This window comes from Adiantum capillus-veneris, chromosome 10, assembly GCF_014529385.1.
Source record: "Adiantum capillus-veneris isolate H3 chromosome 10, ASM1452938v2, whole genome shotgun sequence".
NCBI lineage: Eukaryota > Viridiplantae > Streptophyta > Polypodiopsida > Polypodiales > Pteridaceae > Adiantum > Adiantum capillus-veneris.
In genome coordinates, this window is record NC_140940.1 from 70,716,573 (window position 1) to 70,740,444 (window position 23,872).

A 23,872-nucleotide genomic window follows, 5' to 3' on the forward strand; every position below is an offset into this window, starting at 1 on the left:
ATTGGCACTGTGCATCTCTCCATAGATGGCACAAATGAGCTTGTCTTGCATGATGTTAGATATGTGCCGGGAATCAAGAAGAGTCTGCTTTCTGTTCGTCAGATGGATATGCATGGTTACAACATCTTGTTTGAGAGAGGATCATGGAAAATGACCAAAGGCTCAAGGTTGATTGTAAAGGGCACAAAGAAAGGACACTTTACTGCATGCATGGAAAGGCCGTGTTGGGTAAGTTTGTTGCATTGGCTGAAATTAACTCTCACATGGAGTTGTGGCACAAGAGGCTTGGCCATATGAGCCAAAAGGGCTTTTCTAAGCTTTGTACTTTGAACAAGCTTGATGCTAAAGGCACAAAGCTTGACTTTTGTAATGAATGTCAATATGGCAAGCAAGTAAAGCGTTCTTATTACTCTGGTGTCTCTCGTAAACCTTGTGTGCTTGATCTTGTACATTCTGATGTATGTAGCATGCCTACTAAGTCTATGGGTGGTGCATGTTATTTTGTCTCCTTTGTTGACGATCATTCTAGGAAAATTTGGGTTTATTTGCTTAAGTCTAAGGATGAAGCCTTTGCTGCGTTTAAGAGATTTCATGCATTTGTGACCACCCAAACAGATAGAAAGCTAAAATGCTTGCGTACAGACAATGAGAGGGAGTACACAAGTGCTGAATTTAACAAGTTTTGTGAAAATTTGGGCATTAAGAGGGAGCTTACTGTGCCATACAGCCCCTCTTCTAATGGTGTGGCTTAAAGATTCAATAGGACACTTTGTGAGAGGGTGAGATGCATGCTATCCACAGCTAATCTCTCTCATGGATTTTGGGGAGAAGCTTTGAAAACTGCAGTGCATATATGCAATTGATCCCCTCACATGTCCTGGAAAGGTGACATCCCTGAAGAGGTTTGGTCTGGCAAGCCTGCTTCATATGATCACTTACGCATTTTTGGTTGCGAAGCTTTTGTGCATGTTAGACCCGAGTTGAGGAGTAAACTAGATGCGAAGTCCATTAAAGGCCTCTTCATGGGATATGGTGAAGAAGGCGAAATGGGTTATAGGATTTGGTTACCTCAGCTCAAAAGGGTTGTACGCAACCGAGATGTTTTTAATGAGGCAAGGCTGCTTCAAAACAATTGTGCCTCAAACCATGACCATAAAAGGGTGAAATTTCAACATGACCAGCCACCTGTTAGGCCTAATTTTGACCCTCAACATGCACCACGAATGGTTGAAAATGTAGATGCTCCAGTGGTTTGAGCCAGATGATGTTGGACAGCAAATTGAGGCTCCTGAAGGGCATTTGCAGCCAAGAAACAATGTTGAAAATGGTGCTGAAAATGATGTACAATAGCCCATTGTTGATGATTTTGTCGTGCCACCTGATGTAAACCTTTTGCCGGATAATGTGGATCATTCGGTGAGGCGGTCTACTCGTCAAAGACGGCTTGTGAGTCGATATGACCCCTCTTTGCATTACATTATGTTGACAGATGAGGGAGAGTCTCTTACGTATAAAGAGGCAAAGACATGTGAGCACAGCGACAAGTGGGAGCTTGCTATGCAGGAAGAGAGTAAAGCTTTGCATGCTAATCATACTTGGGATTTGGTTGAATTGCCCAAAGGAAGGAAGGCTATTCCTAACAAATGGGTGTATAAAATCAAGACTGTTGATGCAAAACCCAAGTATAAGGCAAGGCTTGTTGCAAAGGGATATGTTCAAACCAAGGGCATAGACTTTTAAGAAGTGTTCTCTCCTGTTGTGAAGATGACCACTTTGCGTATATTGTTTTCCATTGTGGCTGCTCTTGATTTGGAAATGGACCAAATGAATGTACATACCGCTTTCTTGCATGGTGATGTGGAAGAAGAGCTTTACATGAAGCAACCCGAGGGTTTTGTTATTCCTGGCAAGGAACATTTGGTATGTATGCTCAATAGAAGCTTGTATGGGCTGAAACAATCATGTAGACAGTGGTACAAGAAGTTTGATCGCTTCGAAGCCATGCAGACCATTGTTTGTATACCAAACATGATGAGGATGGTAGGCCGATCATTCTTGTGCTCTATGTAGACGATATGTTGATAGCTGCAAAGAAAAGAAGCACTGTAGATGCTCTTAAAGGGCAGGTGAAATCTGCGTTTTCAATGAAAGACCTTGAGGCAGCTGAACATATACTTGGAGTGCGTGTTACACGGCAAAGAGACAAGCGCCTATTGTATTTGTCGCAAGAAAGTACATTGAAAAGGTGCTGGACAGATTTAACATGGCTGAAGCAATGCCTCTTGGTGTGCCATTACAACCATATGTTAACATCTCCAAGGATGATTGTCCCAAGTCAAAGGAAGAAGCCAATGGCATGCAAAGTGTGCCTTATGCTTCAGCTTGTGGTTCACTTATGTATGCTATGGTTGCTACTAGGCCTGACATAGCCCATGCAGTGGGAGTTGTGAGCCGATTTATGGCTAATCCAGGCAAGTTGCATTGGGATGCAGTAAAGTCCATTATGAGGTACTTGAAAGGGACTAAAAACAAATGCCTCTGCTATGGTAAAGGACCAATGGAGTTGAAGGGATTTTGTGACTCTGACATGGCTGGTGATGTGGATACACGGAAATCCACAAGTGGCTATGTATTTACTCTTGCGGGAGGTGCTGTTTCATGGTGTTCTAGATTGCAAAAGATTGTTGCATTGTCTACGACAGAGGCTGAATATATTTCAGCCACTGAGGCTTCCAAAGAAGCTATTTGGTTAGCATGCCTATGCAGTGAGTTTGGTTTGCCTGCCAAGGCACCTATGCTTGGTTGTGATAGCTAGAGTGCCATATGTCTGGCAAAGAACGCCATGTTTCATGTACGCACAAAGCATATTGATGTGCGGTATCACTTCATACGAGAAGTGCTTGAGGATGGCCTTATTACATTGGTTAAGGTCCATACATCACAAAATTCAGCAGATGCTCTCACTAAGTACTTACCCAAAGCACACCATCATCTATGCATTGAGATGGTGGGAGTCACGTAGCTTGAAGGCGCCATTTATGCCTTTAAGTGGGAGGTTGTTGGGTTAAAGGCCCAAATGGCCCTCTTTAATGTACATTTTAAAGGTTACTAACCTTTGGCCAAGTTCACATTGAACTTGGCCACTAACTTATTAAATTGGTCCTTATACAAATAATAAAGGGTAAGTGAGTTTCAAACAACTCACTAACTTATCCCCTTGAAAAACTTATGTGCCCTCTCTCTTCTGCTAGCGCTTCCTCTCCTGTTGGCCTTCGCCTCCCCTCTCTGCACACACACTGCACTTCCTCGCATACTTTTTCACTTGCACACACCGTCGCGCGCTCATCAATGGGCACTTCAGTATGAGCTATCCTCCACCAGCAGAATGATAGTGATGCAGGGGGGTCAACCTACTCTCCAGGCTGCTACAGAGATTACTCCACAAGAGTGGTGCAGTGAGAGAGAGGAGTGTTGGGAGCTCATCTGTGGCGTGACACTCTGGTTCATTTGGCGGGCCCGCTGCTTTCGCATCTTTGAGGCTCACCCTGTACCACAAGTAGAGATTGTTCGAGATCTTTTGGCTAGAGGTGGTCCATAATCTTAGAGGACAGTTTGAGAGACTCCAGGGCAGCTTCGATTGCATGCAGGAGCGTAGAGAGGCTTTCCTTCAACTCTGGCGCCCTGGGCCTTTTTTCACCATGGTCGAGGGTGTGCTGAGATGGCACTACCGTCCACTTGTGTGGCTTTCATCTCTTGATTTAGCCTCATTGTACATGGTTTGTTTTTTCATTGGGAGAGTCTCCCCCTTATGATTGTTGTAGCCCTCTCTAGCAGAGATGGTCGTAGCCCTATGTGCAGTTTCATTAACTAATAGAAGGATCTTTTTCTTGGAAAAGAAAAGATACACGATCCCGATTGACTCTTAGAGAGAGGGATAACTATCTCAAGGAGGAGAAGTGTTTTGGTTGCGGGGAACAAGGGCACATCTCCGCAAAGTGTCCCAAAAAGGCACAACAAGGACTCACTAAAGACAGGCCAGGGAGTTCTAGAGCAGTAGAGGAACGTGGCAAAAAAGGCAAGATGAAAGCAGGACTGGTACCGGATTGTATGGAAACGGACCCAAACCAGATGTACGTATAGAACTTTGGCATGCATGGGGCAAAGTGAAAGATCAGGAAGCCCTTATCTTTCTTGATAGAGGAGTCAAGGCTAACTTCATTTTACCTGAATTGGCGGCGCGGCTTGAGATTACGCCCGACAGGATGGGGTTACTGGCAGATGCAGTTCTAGCGGCGCCCGGACGGTATGTAGCCATTACCCCTATCATTGGAAAACTTCGTTTGCATTGTCAGGGGTATTTAGGGCACGGGGACTTTTATGTCATGCCTTTGGAAGGGTGTGACGTCCTTCTAGGAATCCCTTGGTACCATAAGAACAATCCGTGGTCGACTATCGGATCAAGAAAGCGACTTTGACAAATGAGAAGGGCGAGTCGTTTCTATTGTATCGCCTTCGGCCATTTCAAAATTAATGAAATCCAATCTTTTTGTTTACTCGATCTACTTGAAAGAACTGAATGATGAACAATGAGCGAACATGTTTGAATTAGACAGAGAACGACAAGAATTTCTGCACACATGCTGATTGTTTTTCAGAAGGCCTGCTAGGCGAGTTACCCCCATCTCGTCCTGAGGACCATACTATTGATCTGATTCCTCGAAGCACACCACCGAACCGGCCACCTTACTGTGTTAGCTGAGCCCAGAATGAAGAAATCATGAACCAAGTGAAAGACCTTCTTGAAATAGTCTCATCCAACTGAGTACTTCACCCTACTGTTCTCCGATTTTACTGGTACCAAAGAAAGACGGATCTTGGAGGATGTGCATTGACTACAGAGCAGATTACCGATTCCAAGGATCGATGATATTTTTGATCGACTTCATGGATCCTCTTGTTTCAATAGGATTGATTTGAAAAGCGGATATCATCAGATTAAAATCGGTTTGGGAGATGTCTACAAGACAGCCTTTTGGACAAGCTTTGGTTTATACGAATTTTTGGTGATGCCTTTTGGACTTACCAGTGCTCCAGCGACTTCAACTGAATGATGGATAGGATTTTCCGAGAGCATCGATCTTTTGTGGGCACTTTCTTTGATGATATTATAGTTTTCTCCAAGGACGAAGCAGAGCATCGACACCATCTGCTACAGGTATTTCAGGCATTGGATGATCACCGATTAGTTATCAATGCCAAAAAGAGCGAGTTTTCCTTGTTGGAGATACACTTTCTGGGACAGATCGTCTCAACAGCAGGAGTACAAATGGACCCCGCCAAAATTGAGACTATCCGCGATTGGCAGACTTGAAGAATGTTCGTGAAGTTAGAAGCTTTTTGGGCTTGTGTTCTTACTACCGGCTGTTCATTCGGAAGTTTGCAAAAGTAGCTTCCCCTTTGCACTTATTGATTCAGAAAGGCGTCCCTTTCTTGTGGGGACCGACAGAGGTGACTGCCTTTCAGACACTTAAAGAAAACCTCACTATTGGACCAGTGTTGGCTTTGCCAGACTTGCAAAAGCCATTCAAAGTTTATTGTGATGCTTGTGGTCGTAGTCTGGGAGCGGTCTTGATGCAAGAAGGCCATGTGATTGCTTATGAAAGTAGAATGTTTTCAAGGTCAGAATTGGTAGCACAGATTTATGAGAAAGAGCTATTGGCAATGATCCATGCTCTTACTCAGTGGTGACATTACCTATTCGGAGCCCATTTCACTGTCGTTACTGATCATCAGAGTTTACGCTACTTCTTGTTACAGAAGCAGCTTTCGGAAAAGCAGACGAGGTGGGCTAACATCTTGTCACAGTTCAGGGACTTAAAAACTTAGTGGTAGATGCATTGTCTCGGAAGCCCCTCGTCTTGGCTATTTCCGTGACACATCATAGAAGCTTCAAGGATATGGTTGAGCAGTACTCCACTGATCCGGATTTTTCCGATGTGTTTACTCGGATGCAGAATGGGGAGATAGTGCCAGGATATTCCATACGGGATGGCTACTTCATGAAGAAAACAATGTTGTGTGTTTTACAACCATTGAGGGAAAAGGTTTTGACCGAGTGCCATTGTGCACCATTTATGAGTCACCGCGGCATTGGATGACACCACCTTGAAAGGTGTGGAGCGTTTTGACTGAGTACCATTGTCCACCATTTACGAGTCACAGCGGCATTGGATGACACCACCTTGAAAGGTGTGGAGCGTTATTTCTTTTGGCCGAGACTCAAGAAGAATGTGGACGACTTTGTTCGCAGTTGTTTAGTATGCCAAAAGGTCAAGTTTGACATGCATAAAGCACAGGGATTACTACAGCCTTAACCCCTTCCCACCCGCCCCCAGGACAGTATTGCAATGGATTTCATCTTTGATCTCGTGAAGACACACAGTGGGCACGATGGCATTTGGATTGTCATTGACAGATTTAGCAAGCAAGCTAAGTTCATTCCAGTGAAGAAAATTGTTCATTGCACAAATATTTCGATTACGTGGCATGCCTGATAGCCTTCGACAGAGATCCCTGATTCACGAGTTTGTTTTGGAGGGATTTTTGGAAGAACATTGCACACGGTTGCAATTCTTGTCATCATTTCACCCGCAAACAAATGGGGAATGTGAGATTGCAAATTCAGTTGTTGTGGATTTATTGAAGTCTTACATCTCTGATCAGAAGACTCAATGGGAAATTGTTTTTCCTTTGGTGGAACGTGCCTACAACAACACGGTTCACTCTTCGACAGGGAAGGCGCCATTTGAGATAATTGAAGGTGCTTCGAAGGTATCACCCTTTCTCAACACTAAAGACAAGATTTTTGAAGCCGACCAGTACATGAGGGACTTGGACACTGCTTTTGCCAAGGTTTGCAAGGCTTTAGAGAAATCTCAAGAACAACATAAGAAGGCAGCAAATCGACATTGACGAGATTTGAAATTAAAGGAAGACGATTGGGTGCTCATACGTGTTGAGAAGGCATGACTAAGGATATGAAAGGGAAAGGAATGGCTTTTTCCAAAGCTTAGCATGAGGTATTATGGTCCTTTCCAGATTTAAAAAAAGATAAATGATATCTCCTTTCGACTCAAGCAGCCCAATACTTGGAAGATTCACAATGCATTCCATGTGAGTCTCTTGAAACCTTTTAAAGGTGAGGTGCCAGTTGATGGGGAGTCTAATGAGCAACCCAAAGTGGAAGAGAGGGAGGAGATACTCGTTCTTGAACAGCTTTTGGCACACAAGGAAAGAAAGATGAAAGGTAAAGTGATTCGGGGGTTCTTGGTTAAATTCAAGAACTATCCGACATTAGATGTGAAGTGGATGGAGGAGGAGGACCTAGCAGATACTCCTCAGATTTTGAAACTTTACCTTGAAGCATTCGGTTTAGCATCGTCTACTTCGATAGAACCCGAAACATAGCAAGGTTGAATCTATTGCAGAGCGATTTCATAAGAGGTGTTAGGTGCAGCGGACTGAATGTTTGCGCTTTGCTCAAGATGAGTGCTCCGATCTGTGCTCAATGTTCCTTTTGTTCTTATTGAAGGTAGAGCCTTCCGTTCTTAATGAGGGAGTGCTATGATCACAAACAAAGTGAGTGGACACTCTGCGTGCAAGTGTATGAGACTGAGAGATCGAGAGAGAAGAGAGATACGACACGAGAGACGTTGTAAAACCCTCCTCCGAAGGCCCCACTCTCGTCGGCGAGAGTGGTCTACTTATGATTGCACAATCTGGTACAAATGGTATGCATGAGACTGATGCAAGTCTAGGCTATGTCGACGATGACGAAACCGACCTAAGGGCTGAAATCTTCAATCTTTCTATTGCTGTCCAAAAATGCTATGGGCTGAAATTTGCGACTGAGTCAAAAACGTCGATTCGGGGGCTCTTTTTTGTGGTTCTTTGACGCTGAAAATCTGCAGGTTTAGGGCTGAAAATTGAGGTTCTTCATGGCTAAAAACTGAGGTCTTTACCGGGTTGAATCTGCTACACTTCAGGTGAATACTGCCGGTCTTTATCTGCTGCTGAAAACCAAAAATGCTAGTGTAGCTGATGATAAAAAACGCTAGCAAAGCTGGTCCTTGCAAAACGCTAGGTGCTGGGTACTGTTGGCGATGCAGATCTGATGCAAAAAACGCCAGGCTGGGAATGCTGTGCAAAAACGCTAGGTTAGGGAATCTGCTGCTTGGAGGGGAAAGTCCACCAAGGTTCTTGTGAGAAGTTGCCTGCTAAGCTTAGCTCCTGTTGCCTCTTCTACCAAATAGTGCTAGCTCTAGTTTGCTTATATACAAACTTAGTAAAATTGCCCTACCTACTTTTGTTGGAAAGTCACTTAAATTAATAAGTGAAAAATGTCAAAAAATAGGTAAAAGAGGCTTAATGCACTAGAAAATTCCCCTGATGGAATCTGATGGATTCTGATGGGAATATTGATGATCATGCTGTGTGCAACCAGAGGATATGCATCTACACTAAGTGGCTGGGCATGCACGGTGTACGAATAGACTCACAAAAGTGCCAGATCACTTCTAAATCTTGACTGGACTGACTGAACCCTGATCATGCTGTAGCTTGTCCACGGACACATAGGATTGGATGTGTCACGTGACATCCCCTCCTTTTCAAAGTGAGGTAGTGGTACCGAACTGTATGGCGTCGAGGGAGATCGCCAATAGCATCCGGAATCGTGGAAAGGACTCTTCGTCGGCTCACTTGGATGTGTGGGTCGTGCGGTACTTGAACTTCATAAAGGTCTGCAATGCTTGCTTCTTTGGGCTGCGTCGAAAGCGACACAAAGTCTTGTGTGGCTCCTTCAATGCTTCAACTTCGTCGAGTGTCATGCTTCTTTTTTCTTCAAGAATCTCCAGGGATGAAAATTCTTGGAACCATTTCCAACACAAAAACATGAACATACTCATTCCATGTAAAGTGAGTGGAAAAAATCTTGTCGTCCTAATAGACTGTGCATGCAATGTAGATGAACAAAGAGACGGAGTGCTAACCTGTTCACCACATACATGCAAACAATGAGATCGAATCTTTCTCTTATGATCTAAATCAATCAACTATGGCAATTCACAACGGAAATGCACATGCTTGGTGCTCATACTTTCATGTGCTCTTTCAATGAATGTGTCATGCCAAGGAAGAGACAGGGAATGTGACTTCCTTGAATGCATACTTTTCAGCTTTGCATGAAAAATCCGCATACATTCGTGAGTGAAACGTGCTCAACATACAATATGTCATGCCTAGTAAAAGGGATCACATAAGACGCTGACTAAAATACAGGAAACGATCACGAATGAAACACTCGTACAATGCGTGCGTATCAATCATGCGAACACATAATACTTCATGTGAGGGTTCTTTGGACCTAGGCTCGAGAGCCAAGATCTGTTCTTCCTGAATGATCGAATCGTCTTGTGGGGGTTCTTTGGACCTCGACTCGAAAGCCAAGATCGGTTCTTCGTGATTGATTGAATCTACAACGAGGTTAGCTTCGCTAGAAAAAGCATCCACTAACACATCATCCTTGTGAACAATCACTTCATCTTCATGCAAATCATTATGCTCCTGAGAAATCACATCTTGATCATGCAAATCATCATGCTTGTCAGTGTCATCCAAATCATCATGCTCATCATCATTCAAATCATTGGCATCCAATTCATCATGCTTCTCATAATCATGCAAATCCTGTGTGTCATGCTTGGGAGAAGAAGAGATTGAGAGAGTCTCCTTTTCCCGAATCTCTTGCATCTATGCCTGAACTTGAGAAAAGAGTCGCAAGAACTCTTTCATGTGTTGATTGCTCTGTTCTTGTCTTGCTTTGGCTTCGCGATGTATGCTGCCACTCTTTCTTCGTGTTCACGCTCTATTTTTGCTTTTCTTTTTGCGTGTCTTGCTTCGCGTTCTAACTTTCTGTCCATAAACATGTGCTCCAACTCCTCCATAGGAGTTAGTGCAATCCTTGGCGTAGATGGGGAAGGGGGAGGGTCGGAAAAACCTCATGGTGGGAAAAATTCTTCTTCGCCTCTCTCATGCTCATCACCTCCAAGCGAAGTATCCATTCCGCTTCGAGTGATGAGCATTCTGAAGTCGTGGGTTCTTGTGGTCTTGAGGGTCTTGAGGTTTTCTTTCGCTTGCAAACCGCGTTTGAGAAGGATCTTCTCTTCACCCGAGTTCTACTCCTTTCTGCGGGCGCACGCCTTGGTGGCCTTGCGCTCACACCAAGGTTGCTTTTTCCCACCTCACGTCGATTGGCCGGCCGCTAAGTGCACGGTCCGCTCTCAATGAGTGAAAAGAGACACAAGGGGAGGCTGTACAAGCCCTTCTTTCTTGGGATTCCTATCACTCTTCAAAACCACGATTAGGAATCGACATGCCCAAGCGAACTTGGGTTCGTACGACTGCAACAAGCCAATTTTTTTTTTTCTGTGGTTCTTTCCTTGAGTGATACAGAACACTGCCAAAGCTCTGATACCAATGTTAGGTGCAACGGAATGATTGTTTGCGCTTTGCTCAAGATGAGTGCTCCGAACTGTGGTCAAGGTTCCTTTTGTTCTTATGGAAGGTATAGCCTTCCGTTCTTAATGAGGGAGTGCTATGATCACAAACAAAGTGAGTGGACACTGTGCGTGCAAGTGTATGAGACTGAGAGATCGAGAGAGAAGAGAGATACGACACCAGAGACGTTGTAAAACCCTCCTCCGAAGGCCCCACTCTCGTCGGCGAGAGTAGTCTACTTATGATTGCACAATCTGGTACAAATGGTATGCATGAGACTGATGCAAGTCTAGGCTATGTTGACGATGACGACGGTGATGACGAAACCGACCTAAGGGCTGAAATCTGCAATCTCTCTACTGCTGTCCAAAAACGCTGTGGGCTGAAATCTGCGACTGAGTCAAAAACGCTGATTCGGGGGCTCTTTTCTGTGGGTCTTTGACGCTGAAAATCTGCAGGTTTGGGGCTGAAAACTGAGGTTCTTCATGTCTAAAAACTGAGGTCTTTACCGGGCTGAATCTGCTACACTTTAGGTGAATACTGCCGGTCTTTATTTGCCGTTGAAAACCAAAAACGCTAGTGTAGCTGATGATAAAAAACGCTAGCAAAGTTGGTCCTTGCAAAACGCTAGGTGCTGGGTACTGTGGCGATGCAGATCTAATGCAAAAACGCCAGGCTGGGGATGCTGTGCAAAAACGCTAGGTCAGGGAATCTGCTGCTTGGAGGGGAAAGTCCACCAAGGTTCTTGTGAGAAGTTGCCTGCTGAGCTTGGCTCTTGTTGCCTCTTCTGCCAAATAGTGCTAGCTCTAGTTTGCTTATATACAAACTTAGTAAAATTGCCCTACCTACTTTGGTTGGAAAGTCACTTAAATTAATAAGTGAAAAATGTCAAAAATAGGTAAAAGAGGCTAAATGCACTGGAAAATTCCCCTGATGGAATCTGATGGATTCTGATGGGAATACTGATGATCATGCTGTGTGCAACCAAAGGATATGCATCTACACTAAGTGACTGGGCATGCACGGTGTACGAATAGACTCACAAAAGTGCCAGATCACTTCTAAATCTAGACTGACTGGACTGACTGAACCCTGATCATGCTGTAGCTTGTCCACGGACACATAGGGTTGGATGTGTCACGTGACAAGAGGGGTGTCACTCCGCTTGTTTGTCAACAGATAACCTCGATTGAATAAGGTCACTGACGTTCCCTTTGGGTTTGAGAGATACTAATGGGCTGACAATATGCTACTATACGACTTTATGAAACGGAATGCCCGAAACTGAACATGATTGCTTTGTACTCTCTCATTTGACTTGTTTGAGTGTAGGAACTGAAGGACGAAATGACTGCAGCATTTCGGTCTCATAAATCTCTATAGACATGATCGCAATAATGGTTAGTTAATCCGGCATCGGTGAGGTCCGGGATGGATCTAGATGCAGTTACTAATATGTTGCTGGTAGTCATAGTCTGAGATTTAGAATGAATTTTTCTGTGCATGTGATGTAATTGTCGTATTTGTACAAGTGCTAGATGTGTCATGTCTAGTGCGTCGATACTTAGAGTCAGTGTCTACTGAGTTGGTTTATGGCCTCTGTCTGTTTTGAAGGTGTAATCGAGGGCGATTACAATTCTTTCAAGAAGGGGGTATTTCACAAACATGATGACGTGGCAGCACCCTGCGTACAAGCCTTGCTAACGTGGACAACACTATACAGACAGGTTGACGTGGCAGACAATATGGCTCTCCGCGATTTGCACTGGCTTGCTGATGTGGCACAATGTACGGACTTCCACGTTTCACACCGGCTACAGATGTGGCCTGACTGTACGGATTTTTGTAATTGGCGTTGGTGCTTTCGACATCTTTTAAAGACCAGTTGCTTTTGGGACTGAATTGCTTTTGAGTTTCATGCTTTTGGGGCTCTTCTTTTCGCACCCCTTGTAATCTTTATAAGTGACCCAAGGGGGACTCACTTCTCAGAGCATTTGGACGCCGAGCCATGTCGACTTTCTCTTGAATTGTGAATTGTTTTTAAGTGAATCTCTTCTATGTCGCGATAGAATCTAGACTGGGGGTGTTGCAGTGAAGGATAGATGGGCTCATGGAAAGTTTTTTAAAATTTTCTTGGAAAGTTTCAAACACTTGATTACTAATATTCACAGACACTTCAGCTAATTTAGACAGAAATTAATTTGAGATATGTTCACATTTGCGAAGCTCATTATTATTGTGTATTTGCTATTCCATTTCAACATCTTGTCCATTAAAGATCAGCTTTTAGAATTCAGAAAACCGTGCGCCTATCATTGTAAGAAGTAAATAGAAGGAAACAGTAAAGATCATTTGATCATTTGGCGATTTGTTTCGTCAAGAAGGTGATTTCATGATTGTGTACACGGTATGTGGGACTCGTGCTCACTTGTGAAGTAAAATATGCACAAGAGTTACTTATATTTTAACTGTGTTAGCTATGACCTTTACATATATGTTTTGGCAAGGTTTAGGTATGAATGCAGTTGTAGTATCTTTGACTTGAAGAGAGAATATACGCTATACCAGATTTTCTGAAATCCTATGTGCATCCGTGCATTGTCTATGATTAGAATGCCAAAACAATTGAAGAAGTCAAAAGTCATAGCATAAACATCAGATTTAGTAATGTTTGGGCCCTTCTTTGCATGAGGCATTGTGATGATTAAATGTTGCAAGCAATCAGACAAACATCTTAAATTGCTTAAACCACACTTGGTACAACACTATTTATTACTTCTACCATTAGATCAAATATCCCTTTGAGCGATTACATTTGGTTAGACCAATTTCACAAGGTGTGACAGAGTTCCTCATCCACACAAACAACTTTTACCCATCAAGCTCTTAAGTGCATTCGAGGACATGCAAGCTGTAGGGTTGTTTCAGCCTCACTTATGATGGACTCATTCTCTTGTGTAAAGCCTGTGGCTTTCCAGAGCCAGCTTTTATGCTCGAAATGTCTCGAATGTCGTGAGAGGTGTTCTCTGTGGTAACACTACCTGCTTGCATAGATGAATCTTCAAGAAGCTGGAATATCAGAGATAAGAAAGAAATCAGTCTTAATAGAGACAGGAAAACAAATGTCAAATATCTGGAGGAGTTCCACTTAATCTTGATTAGACTCCCAAAATCCATACTAATACGCATAAAATCTTTTCTATATTGCTGCTCTACTACAATGTAGGAACTTATCTCTTAAAATGTACTAAAGCCCTTTGTAACCCGTGTGAGAGTGGTTTTCTTATAAAAGCACTATACCTCTTCATACCCAGCAGGCCTCGGCTCTTATGTAGGCCAATAAGGAAACTCTGTTGCTCTATGCAAGGCCGGTGCATGCATTGAGAGACATGCACACACACATGCATGGCATCTTTGAGGACATAACCAGTGAAACAATATATGTGAGTTAAATATTAGAGCACTATTGGAGAAACTGTAGGCTTAGACAAAGGGTTAAGATGAATTCTTAACAAATCTATAAAGGTCACCTTAGACTTAAGAAGCTCGTTCTCTTGTAAAAGAAGCAGTTCCTAGATCAAAAGAGAAAGAAGATGAGGATAAAACATATAATGTACTGTAATAAATAAGACAAGGAAATCTACGATTACAGAATTGAAAATTCACACCTTTTTACGAAAATCTTCCATCAACAGTTACATCTGTGCGGAGACAAAGTTGAATCAAAGTTTGACACTTTTTAACTGGAAGTATCATATGTCAAAAATGGTGTGAATGTACCTTTCTTGCCCTCACTCGAGTTACACCAGCTTGGAGTTGGTTTTCCAGGTTTTGCAAATTTTTAACTTCAAATCCAGCAAGATTCTCACCATTTAAGTTTCTAAGCAGCAAGAAACATTAGAGAATAAAGCATGAACATGCAGAAGGTTGAGGTAATATCTTAGAAATCAAAGCAAGAGGGAGAGGGTCCGGGCGAGGGGCGAGGGGGGGGGAAGTTAGGAGCGAGGGAGGGGGTGGTATTTTCTACAAGGGTACTTCCACAACTTCGTGCATGGTAGAACTTCCTTGAGCAACTGTTCTTGGGTAGTTTTAACAACATCTTGAATGGAACCTGGGTCAAGTTGATACGATCTGAATTTCCATTTAAGGTACCTCTAAGTTTTTTATCCTATCTTGTCCAATTTCTTGGAAAAAAATCCTTAGTGCACTCTAATCCTCATGTCTATATATATTTTGTCTATACAACTCAAGTCGTTCTGTTCATTTGGTATGAGAACAGGCTTTTTTGAAAGGCAAAGCTTTTAAGCCGAGCAGCTTTGGGGGCCGCTCTCACAAACAAGAGTGCAGACAAGTAATCAACAAGCAGAAAATAAATAAACTTTCAACCAAAATAGACGAGGGAGAAGATCGACATAGTATTTGGGACTTGAAGATGGGCTGGTCCCCCCCCCCCCCCCCCCCCCCTCCCCCCCCCCTAAAGAGAATATTTATTCGGAAGAATCTTTTTACAAGCGCAAGAACCGGAGTGACCCCTCCGTTCTAAATCATCAGACTCGATGGTCAATTCCTTCCTGCACGGGAAATTCCTAAGAGACAAGCTCTCAATTCTGTTTCCGTCTGTACCTAGAGCGTGACGCCCTATAGACCATTCTTGATTCTGTTTTCGGAATCTTTGAGCATAGGCCAAGGCCTCCTTGCTCCTTCTCCGTGATGGAGTACCTGCAACAGCTCAAACATGAAACAACAACTCGTATCGCGAAGTCAAAATCGGTACTTGTTGCTGAGAAAAAAGGGACCTCCGTGCTCTGTCTTCACACGAATACTTGCGTTCTCCTAGCGGTAGAGTTTCTCCTTGCTAGTGCTGGCAACCTCTGAGAGCAGAGAGGGGGCGTGTGGTGCTTTTATAGCTTTTTGGCCGCAATAGGAATAGCCAACCGGTCTCCAGCAGGAATAGAGAATCATCCCATGGGGGCGCTGAGAATAGCCAGAGGAAAGAGAGAGAGAGAGAGAGAGAGAGAGAGAGAGAGAGAGAGAGAGAGAGAGAGAGAGAGAGAGAGAGAGAGAGAGAGAGAGAGAGAGATCTTGCGGCATATTTAGAGAGAGGAGAAAGAGTGAGCATTGGTCTTTTTTTGCAGCTGTTGGAAGAGATCGCTGGTCTTTTTTATTAGTCCTTACTTTATTTCAAGTGGGCTATCCACTTATTAGTGAGCAACCGGTCAATTTTTTTAAAAAAATGAGTGAGCTGAAAATTTATGTTACGCTGTCACATTCCACGCATCCTCGGATGCAGTTCTCAGGCACAAATACAATGCAAACACAGATTCCTCGTGGGAAAGCATTTGCTGTTCCCAGAAAACACTTAAAAATATTCAGCTTTTTAGAAAAAGCTTCTCAGAACCCATCTTTATTCTTGTGCTTGCATCTTTATGCGTATTACAGAATATTCCCTTTCCGATGCTCCCGTCTCCCATGACATGACACATTAGGAATATCTGTTTCTTGGTCTCTCCTACCGAACTAATGGCACACCCCCTTCGCGATGCTTGATGTCACCCATCATATGACACATCAGAGTTGTCCGTTCCTGATGGCTTTTAATAATTCCAAGAGATCTATAGTTCCTAGCCTTACGGTTGAAGTGCACATAATTAAGTATCCTAATTTAAATAAATAGAAATTACTCAAAAAAAGTAATTAGTCCATTTAGTAACATTCCTCTGGCTTCTAAACAGTTGTCCTCAATTGTAGTGCTTGTACATATCCTTCCAGATGCTCGGAATAAGATGCTAATTTGTGCTCGGTCATCCACTGAGCGTCTAGAGCAGAATAATTCTTGAACTTTACCAAAACATCTAAAAATATTTCGCTTTTTAGAAAAAGCTTCTTAGAACCCATCTTTATTCTCGTGCTTACGTCTTTAGGCGTATTCCAGGTCGGGTTTTCTACCAAACCAATGGAATATTTCCTTTCCAATGCTCCCGTCACCCATCACGTGATGCAGCAAGAATATCTGTTTCCCGGTCTCTCCTACCGAACTAACGACACAATCCCTTCGCGATGCTTAATGTCACCTATCATATGACACATTGGATGTCTGTTTCTTTGCAGTGGATCTACATTCCTAACCTTACGATTCAAGTGCACACAATTAAATATTCTAATTTCAATAAATAGTTCATTTAGCAACAGGCACCGTATTTTTAGGGACCCTTGTAGCTTTATAAGTGTATCATTGGGTCACTCTCTAGCAGACTAAGCCTAGTCGCACACTTGCAGAGAGAACCCTCGACAGTTGTACTTCGTGAACGAGCAATAAAAAAAGAAATACTGAAAGGGGTTCCAATCTTTGGGGTCAGTGCTTCTAGGTGTGGAACTCCACCTATCACGTGCGCACTTCACTTGCGCTACGTGGGCATGTTTTGCCTGAGTCTAGCATGATCCAGTAGCTTAGGACTGAGCCTGGCACCTTTGTGAGCCTCTAGCGGGACGTGCATGTCGAGGCCGGTCATAGTTGCATACCTTCTCTTGCATAGGACAATATTTTATCATGCAGGCATTTTACCGCGTGAACCAGCTCTTATAGGTCATTCATCAATAAGTGACTTTTCATTTACCCTTGTTGGAATGAAGGTAGGGAAAATGGCTAAAGAAACTATAAAAGCAAGCCTAGGTGCTCACTAAAAGCAGAAGAAGCAAGGACACGAGGAGTTCGGCACCCAGAAGTCAGGTAGCACCTCCGGGGCCCCAGTGTTTTCTCAGGACAAGATCAGCGTTTTCAGCCCATAAAACCAGCATTTTCAGATCAGTTCCCGGTTGTAGATTCTCGCCGCATCGACCATCGACACCCATATCAGCCTAGCCTTTTTGGTTTCAGCCCAAAGCAGCTAGCGCTTTGCACATTCAGCCTAGATCTGTTAGAGTTTTTGCATTTCAGCCTTGCATGTATTGGCGGTTGTAGATCCTTGCCGCAGTACCGCTGTAGTTGGAGATCCACCGCACAAGTACCTAGCGTTTTCAGATTTCAGCCTTGACACTGTCGTTGTCGTCGACATAGACCCAGCAGCATCAGCGTCAGTAGCATCAGTACCGATTAGCATCAGCATCTCAGCATCCACTCATTGTATGAGCATTTTTGCAAGAATAAAGAAACTACTTGCTCTGGCAAACAGAGCAAGGGGATCTTGAGGGTTGGGACTCGACATCCCTTTGTCGTCTCTTTTCTCTCTCTTGTCTCTATTTCTTTCAGGTCAGTTCAGTTCTTTCAAGTGAAGTAAAGTGTCCCTTGTGTTTGTGTGCAGTACTACTTTGTGTTGACTCTCTCTCTCTCTCTCTCTCTCTCTCTCTCTCTCTCTCTCTCTCTCTCTCTCTCTCTCTCTCTCGGGAGAGACTAGACTGACCAGAGCGTAAGCCTTGGCAGGATTAGAGAGGATGTGTTTGCAAATTCAGTTCGAGCAACACCGAACAAAGATTTGGCTCTTTGATACCTTGGTAGGTTCATCAATGATCTATGGGGTTCAGGTTTGGGGACCCTATGTGGGTGAGAATGGGTGGAAAGGAATGGAGAGGCCCTTGGTACCTATGATCTCTCTTGCTAATTACAGCCAAGGCCTCCGTGCCACGAGATCAGCAGAGCGGAGTTAGTAGCCCGCCCTTGGAGATAGAGGTGCTTACCAGAAGATTCTCCTTCATTTACAACTTATGGAAACCTACCAGATACAGATATGCCAGATTGACCCTTGAGTCTTCCAGATAGTTAACTTGACACGGAGACACATCATGCTGGTATGCAAAGATGTCATTATGGTTCCGAATTCATGGCTTCAGCATGGACAGCTTACCTCCCTTCGAGTACTCGCTTGATGCACCATCGCTGTCCCTTACACGGGTGGAGATCACTAGACTCATTCGCTAGGACCTGACCTAGTTGGACACCAGGATGACATGAATAGGTCTGGCACAGTCAGAGCTCGCTGCTGCTGCACGCTCCCCCCCCCCCCTTGCGCCATCGCTCCCCCTCACCCCCCTCCTCCTTCTAGCCCTCGCGCTTCCGTCAGCCACGCCCGCGCTGCCCCCCCCCCCCCCCCCCCCCCCCCCCCCCCCCCCCTCGCCCTCTCCTCACCCTCTTTCTCCTCCCGCCTTCGCGCTGTTTCCCCCACCCTGCCCAGCCCGCCTCCTCTTGTCCCTTGCTGCCCGCCGCCCTCCCCCCCTAGCCCTCCCGCTGCCCCCCCCACTCCTTGGCTGTTTTCTCCTACCCCCCCCCCCCCCCCCCCGCAGCCTTCTGTACCCGTGCTCGCCTCCTTTTCCTTCCCTCCATCCCCCCCCTTTTTTTGTCCACATTATCTCCGAAGGGTTTTCTGCGCTTTGCTCTGCAACACTTTTTCTTCGGACAAGTGTTCGGCATTCTCGGCTGCAGATTGTTCTTCTCTGTCCGCTTCTCCGACTCAGTAGTAAACACAGATGGAGGCTCCAGCTCCGCCAAAGAGGGACTCGCCTGAAGCCCCTCGCCCGACCCCGCTGAGCCCACCATTCGACTTGCTCTTTCGCCGACAGAGCAAGCGAGCCTTGCCGCAGAGGTAGAGCGCTTGCACGCGACTTCTGTCATCTGCACGGTTCTCGGCACCCGTCCTAGCAGAGGAGAGCTGCGAGACCTTCTCCAGGCCTGCCTTCTGGCAGAGGTGGGCAAGATTTTGGATGTCCAGATCCTTGGACGGGGGTACTACCAGATCGAGTTCGAGACTTCCCAGATGGCCTCCAAGGTCATAGTTATGAGTCCACTGGCTATCCGAGCATCACGCGCCCACGTTCGACAGTGGCGACACGGTTTTGACCCGACTTCGGATGTGCTAGTAGAGGAGGCAGACATCCCCATCTCAGTCTGCTTTCCGGGTTTACGGAGGGAGTACCTTCCACTGCTCTCCAGGAGTGGCTCCGCCATCGGGACTGTTCTGGAGACACCTCGTACGGCAGCATCAGTAGCTGCCAAGGCGGCCGGCATCCCTTCAGTTCGAGTTTTGGTCAAAATACCTACACGCTCCCGAAGGTCATCCTTCTGCCTCGGGTGAGTGGGGGTTGGTTTAGGCAGAGTGTGGAGTACTCGGGTCTCCCGAACCAGTGCTTCATTTGCAGACAGATGGGCCACCTAGCGAAGGCCTGTCCACGGAAGAGGCCTCGACCTGCACCTCAGCCTCAGTCCAAGCCTGCCAAGGCTGGGCCGCAGCCTCAGTCAGCGGCACAGCGCACAGATTCTGAGCCACCCTCCGAGCCTGGGGCTCCAGCGGAGGAGGGGTGGCAGCAGGCCCGTGGCCGTCGACGCCAGGGGCCACAGCGACAGCGTGGCACTCAGAGTGGCCCTTAGGTGCCTACTCAGCAGCAGTGGGTTCCCACGGGGAACCGCTGGTCCTCTTGAGCAGGAGGAGCCCCCTACGCCAGCCTCCTCTTCCGCTTCACCCTTGCCAGCCCCCCCACCTTCAGATTTCCCCTCTTCCTCCTCATCCCCTCCCCCGCCCTTTGCTCCCGCCCACTCCTCACCTCGCCCCCTTGTCTCTGTCGCCCCGCGCCGCTTCTCTTCTCCTCCGCCCCCCCTAGCTCCTTCTCCCCCTCCTCCTGCTTCAGTACCACAGTCGACTCAGGAGACTGGTCCCTCGCCGGCGGCGAGGAGATCTCTTGGCAGCGCTTTTGCCACGAGTCGCCCAGCGAGAGAGGGCCAGTCCTTCTTGCGGCCCCCTTTGCAGATTCAGACATCTTCCCTTGCAGCTATCCCTCGTGGTCTGACAAGCATTGACCTCCGATGCCGCTGGGACTTCTTCGATTACGGATTCACTCGCTTTCTCGGCGATTCCGTAGCAGACCACGAGGCAGCCTGCTTCAGGGTCCACGCTCTGTTCCTCGCTGCTAAGGGGACAGAGGCCTTGGACTCAGCAGTTGGTTTCTCCTTTCCCCTCTGTGGTAGGACCGAGACAGAGTGGTCCCTCGACTCAGTGGTGGGATGGTTGCATACATAGGTTCTCGAGTTCTCTCACCACATGGGAGAACTTGGAGTTACAGATTTGCTGCAGACTTTGTGGCCACTGGCCAAGTTTGCGGTGACACCCCCAGACTCAGCAGGATGTAGGCACATTGTGGTGTACTTTTTTGCTGATACACAGTGTTTGCCTTGCTATGTATACATACATGAGGACTCCTGGACAGAGGAGGTTGCTTTACGCACGGCTCGCTTTGCTTGGGCTTGGGCTTGGGCCAGGCACTCACTACAGGCTCGCCTATCTAGAGGACGCTCGGATGCGGATTGTTCTTCTCTGTCCGCTTCTCCGACTCAGTAGTAAACACAGATGGAGGCTCCAGCTCCGCCAAAGAGGGACTCGCCTGAAGCCCCTCGCCCGACCCCGCTGAGCCCACCATTCGACTTGCTCTTTCGCCGACAGAGCAAGCGAGCCTTGCCGCAGAGGTAGAGCGCTTGCACGCGACTTCTGTCATCTGCACGGTTCTCGGCACCCGTCCTAGCAGAGGAGAGCTGCGAGACCTTCTCCAGGCCTGCCTTCTGGCAGAGGTGGGCAAGATTTTGGATGTCCAGATCCTTGGACGGGGGTACTACCAGATCGAGTTCGAGACTTCCCAGATGGCCTCCAAGGTCATAGTTATGAGTCCACTGGCTATCCGAGCATCACGCGCCCACGTTCGACAGTGGCGACACGGTTTTGACCCGACTTCGGATGTGCTAGTAGAGGAGGCAGACATCCCCATCTCAGTCTGCTTTCCGGGTTTACGGAGGGAGTACCTTCCACTGCTCTCCAGGAGTGGCTCCGCCATCGGGACTGTTCTGGAGACACCTCGTACGGCAGCATCAGTAGCTGCCAAGGCGGCCGGCATCCCTTCAGTTCGAGTTTTGGTCAAAATACCTACACGCTCCCGAAGGTCATCCTTCTGCCTCGGGTGAGTGGGGGTTGGTTTAGGCAGAGTGTGGAGTACTCGGGTCTCCCGAACCAGTGCTTCATTTGCAGACAGATGGGCCACCTAGCGAAGGCCTGTCCACGGAAGAGGCCTCGACCTGCACCTCAGCCTCAGTCCAAGCCTGCCAAGGCTGGGCCGCAGCCTCAGTCAGCGGCACAGCGCACAGATTCTGAGCCACCCTCCGAGCCTGGGGCTCCAGCGGAGGAGGGGTGGCAGCAGGCCCGTGGCCGTCGACGCCAGGGGCCACAGCGACAGCGTGGCACTCAGAGTGGCCCTTAGGTGCCTACTCAGCAGCAGTGGGTTCCCACGGGGAACCGCTTTGGTCCTCTTGAGCAGGAGGAGCCCCCTACGCCAGCCTCCTCTTCCGCTTCACCCTTGCCAGCCCCCCCACCTTCAGATTTCCCCTCTTCCTCCTCATCCCCTCCCCCGCCCTTTGCTCCCGCCCACTCCTCACCTCGCCCCCTTGTCTCTGTCGCCCCGCGCCGCTTCTCTTCTCCTCCGCCCCCCCTAGCTCCTTCTCCCCCTCCTCCTGCTTCAGTACCACAGTCGACTCAGGAGACTGGTCCCTCGCCGGCGGCGAGGAGATCTCTTGGCAGCGCTTTTGCCACGAGTCGCCCAGCGAGAGAGGGCCAGTCCTTCTTGCGGCCCCCTTTGCAGATTCAGACATCTTCCCTTGCAGCTATCCCTCGTGGTCTGACAAGCATTGACCTCCGATGCCGCTGGGACTTCTTCGATTACGGATTCACTCGCTTTCTCGGCGATTCCGTAGCAGACCACGAGGCAGCCTGCTTCAGGGTCCACGCTCTGTTCCTCGCTGCTAGGGGGACAGAGGCCTTGGACTCAGCAGTTGGTTTCTCCTTTCCCCTCTGTGGTAGGACCGAGACAGAGTGGTCCCTCGACTCAGTGGTGGGATGGTTGCATACATAGGTTCTCGAGTTCTCTCACCACATGGGAGAACTTGGAGTTACAGATTTGCTGCAGACTTTGTGGCCACTGGCCAAGTTTGCGGTGACACCCCCAGACTCAGCAGGATGTAGGCACATTGTGGTGTACTTTTTTGCTGATACACAATGTTTGCCTTGCTATGTATACATACATGAGGACTCCTGGACAGAGGAGGTTGCTTTACGCACGGCTCGCTTTGCTTGGGCTTGGGCCAGGCACTCACTACAGGCTCGCCTATCTAGAGGACGCTCGGATGCGGATTACTCCCCATCCAAGCCTGCCTCGAAGATAGCCCGTCTTGCTGCTGCGGCAGCATCTGTTCTCTCTCGCTCCCGATGAGGATCGTCTCGTGGAACGTGCAGGGATTAGGTGGGCCCCAGTTTCAGCGACAGCGGGGCCGATTGCGTCAGGAGCTTCAGCGTTGCCTTGTGGGAGGAGAGATTGATCTCCTTATGCTTCAGAAGCACCATTTGTCTAAGAGCCGCATTCGGCGATGTGGTCAGATTTTGCGTGGACGTTATGATACCTTTTGGTCAGCTGCTTTTGGACCTGGAGGCATCCAGGGTGGGGTATGTATGACTATTGCGGACTCATTGCAGCAGGCCATTGTGGGCAGAGGGATTATTGTGCCAGGCAGGGCTCAGTGGATTACTGTGCAGGTTCAAGGTGGCCTTGTGGGCTTCCTGAACATCTATGCGCCCAATGTGGCGAGTGCTCGTACAGAGTTTTGGTCACAGATTGTTGAGTCTTTGCCACAGGTTGACCATTGGTGTGTAGTAGGGGACTTCAACATGTTGGAGGACCCCTCTGACAGGATCGGAGGCAGCCATGCTACTGTGCATGGAGTCGAGTTAGCAGCTTGGGAGAGGTTGTGTATGACTTTGAGGGTCTCGGATACATGGCAGCATTCTGGCTTTGTGAGGCCTCCAGAGAGTCTTGCCCTCTCTAGATCAGACCACAGAGTGGGAGGAGTGAATCTATCGCGGATAGACTGCTTCTACACTAGTGACCACTTCAGTGACTTGGGGGGATCAATGGGCATCCTGGCAGGGACATCCTTCTCGGACCATGCACCAATGATCCTCACAGTGGCAGACAGGCAGAGGAGTGGCAGCACGATGCTTCGCATCCCAGAGCGGGTCTTGTTGGACACAGCACTCAGAGAGAGGGTAGAGGCTCTTTGGACAGAGGACATGGACAGCCAGGCTCTACCGGCAGACAGAGTGGCCTTATGCCTAGCTCAGCTTAGCCACTTTTTTCTCCAGGAGTCTTTGGCTCGACGGGCTGCAGCGAGAGAGGTGGAGCAGCGTCTCAGATGAGGCATTGCTTCACTACAGAGGATGCAGGAGCAGCATCGAGATAGTCCATGGTTGGAGGAGCAGTTACAGCAGGCTCGACAGGAGCTTGCTTGCACAGAGGAGAG

The 23,872-nt window shown here is 47.2% G+C and overlaps 1 protein-coding gene and 1 pseudogene across 2 annotated transcripts in view; one reads left to right on the forward strand and one right to left on the reverse strand.

Annotated features, from left to right (window-relative positions):
- The window catches only part of LOC147449035 (uncharacterized), a 71,023-nt gene extending 58,031 nt beyond the window's left edge, over positions 1–12,992 (forward strand). Inside the window, exon 2 of one of the 2 annotated variants that reach the window (XM_086521480.1) lies at positions 12,172–12,977. In XM_086521480.1, the coding sequence (XP_086377606.1) occupies positions 12,172–12,458 (287 nt within the window). In that variant the 3' untranslated portion in view covers positions 12,459–12,977. Of the gene's footprint in view, positions 1–12,171 lie in introns of both variants that reach the window. The other variant, XM_086521481.1, reaches the window with a different exon arrangement.
- A 443-nt stretch (positions 12,993–13,435) lies between these two features.
- LOC147449036 (agamous-like MADS-box protein AGL11) overlaps positions 13,436–23,872 on the reverse strand; it is a 75,822-nt pseudogene continuing 65,385 nt past the window's right edge.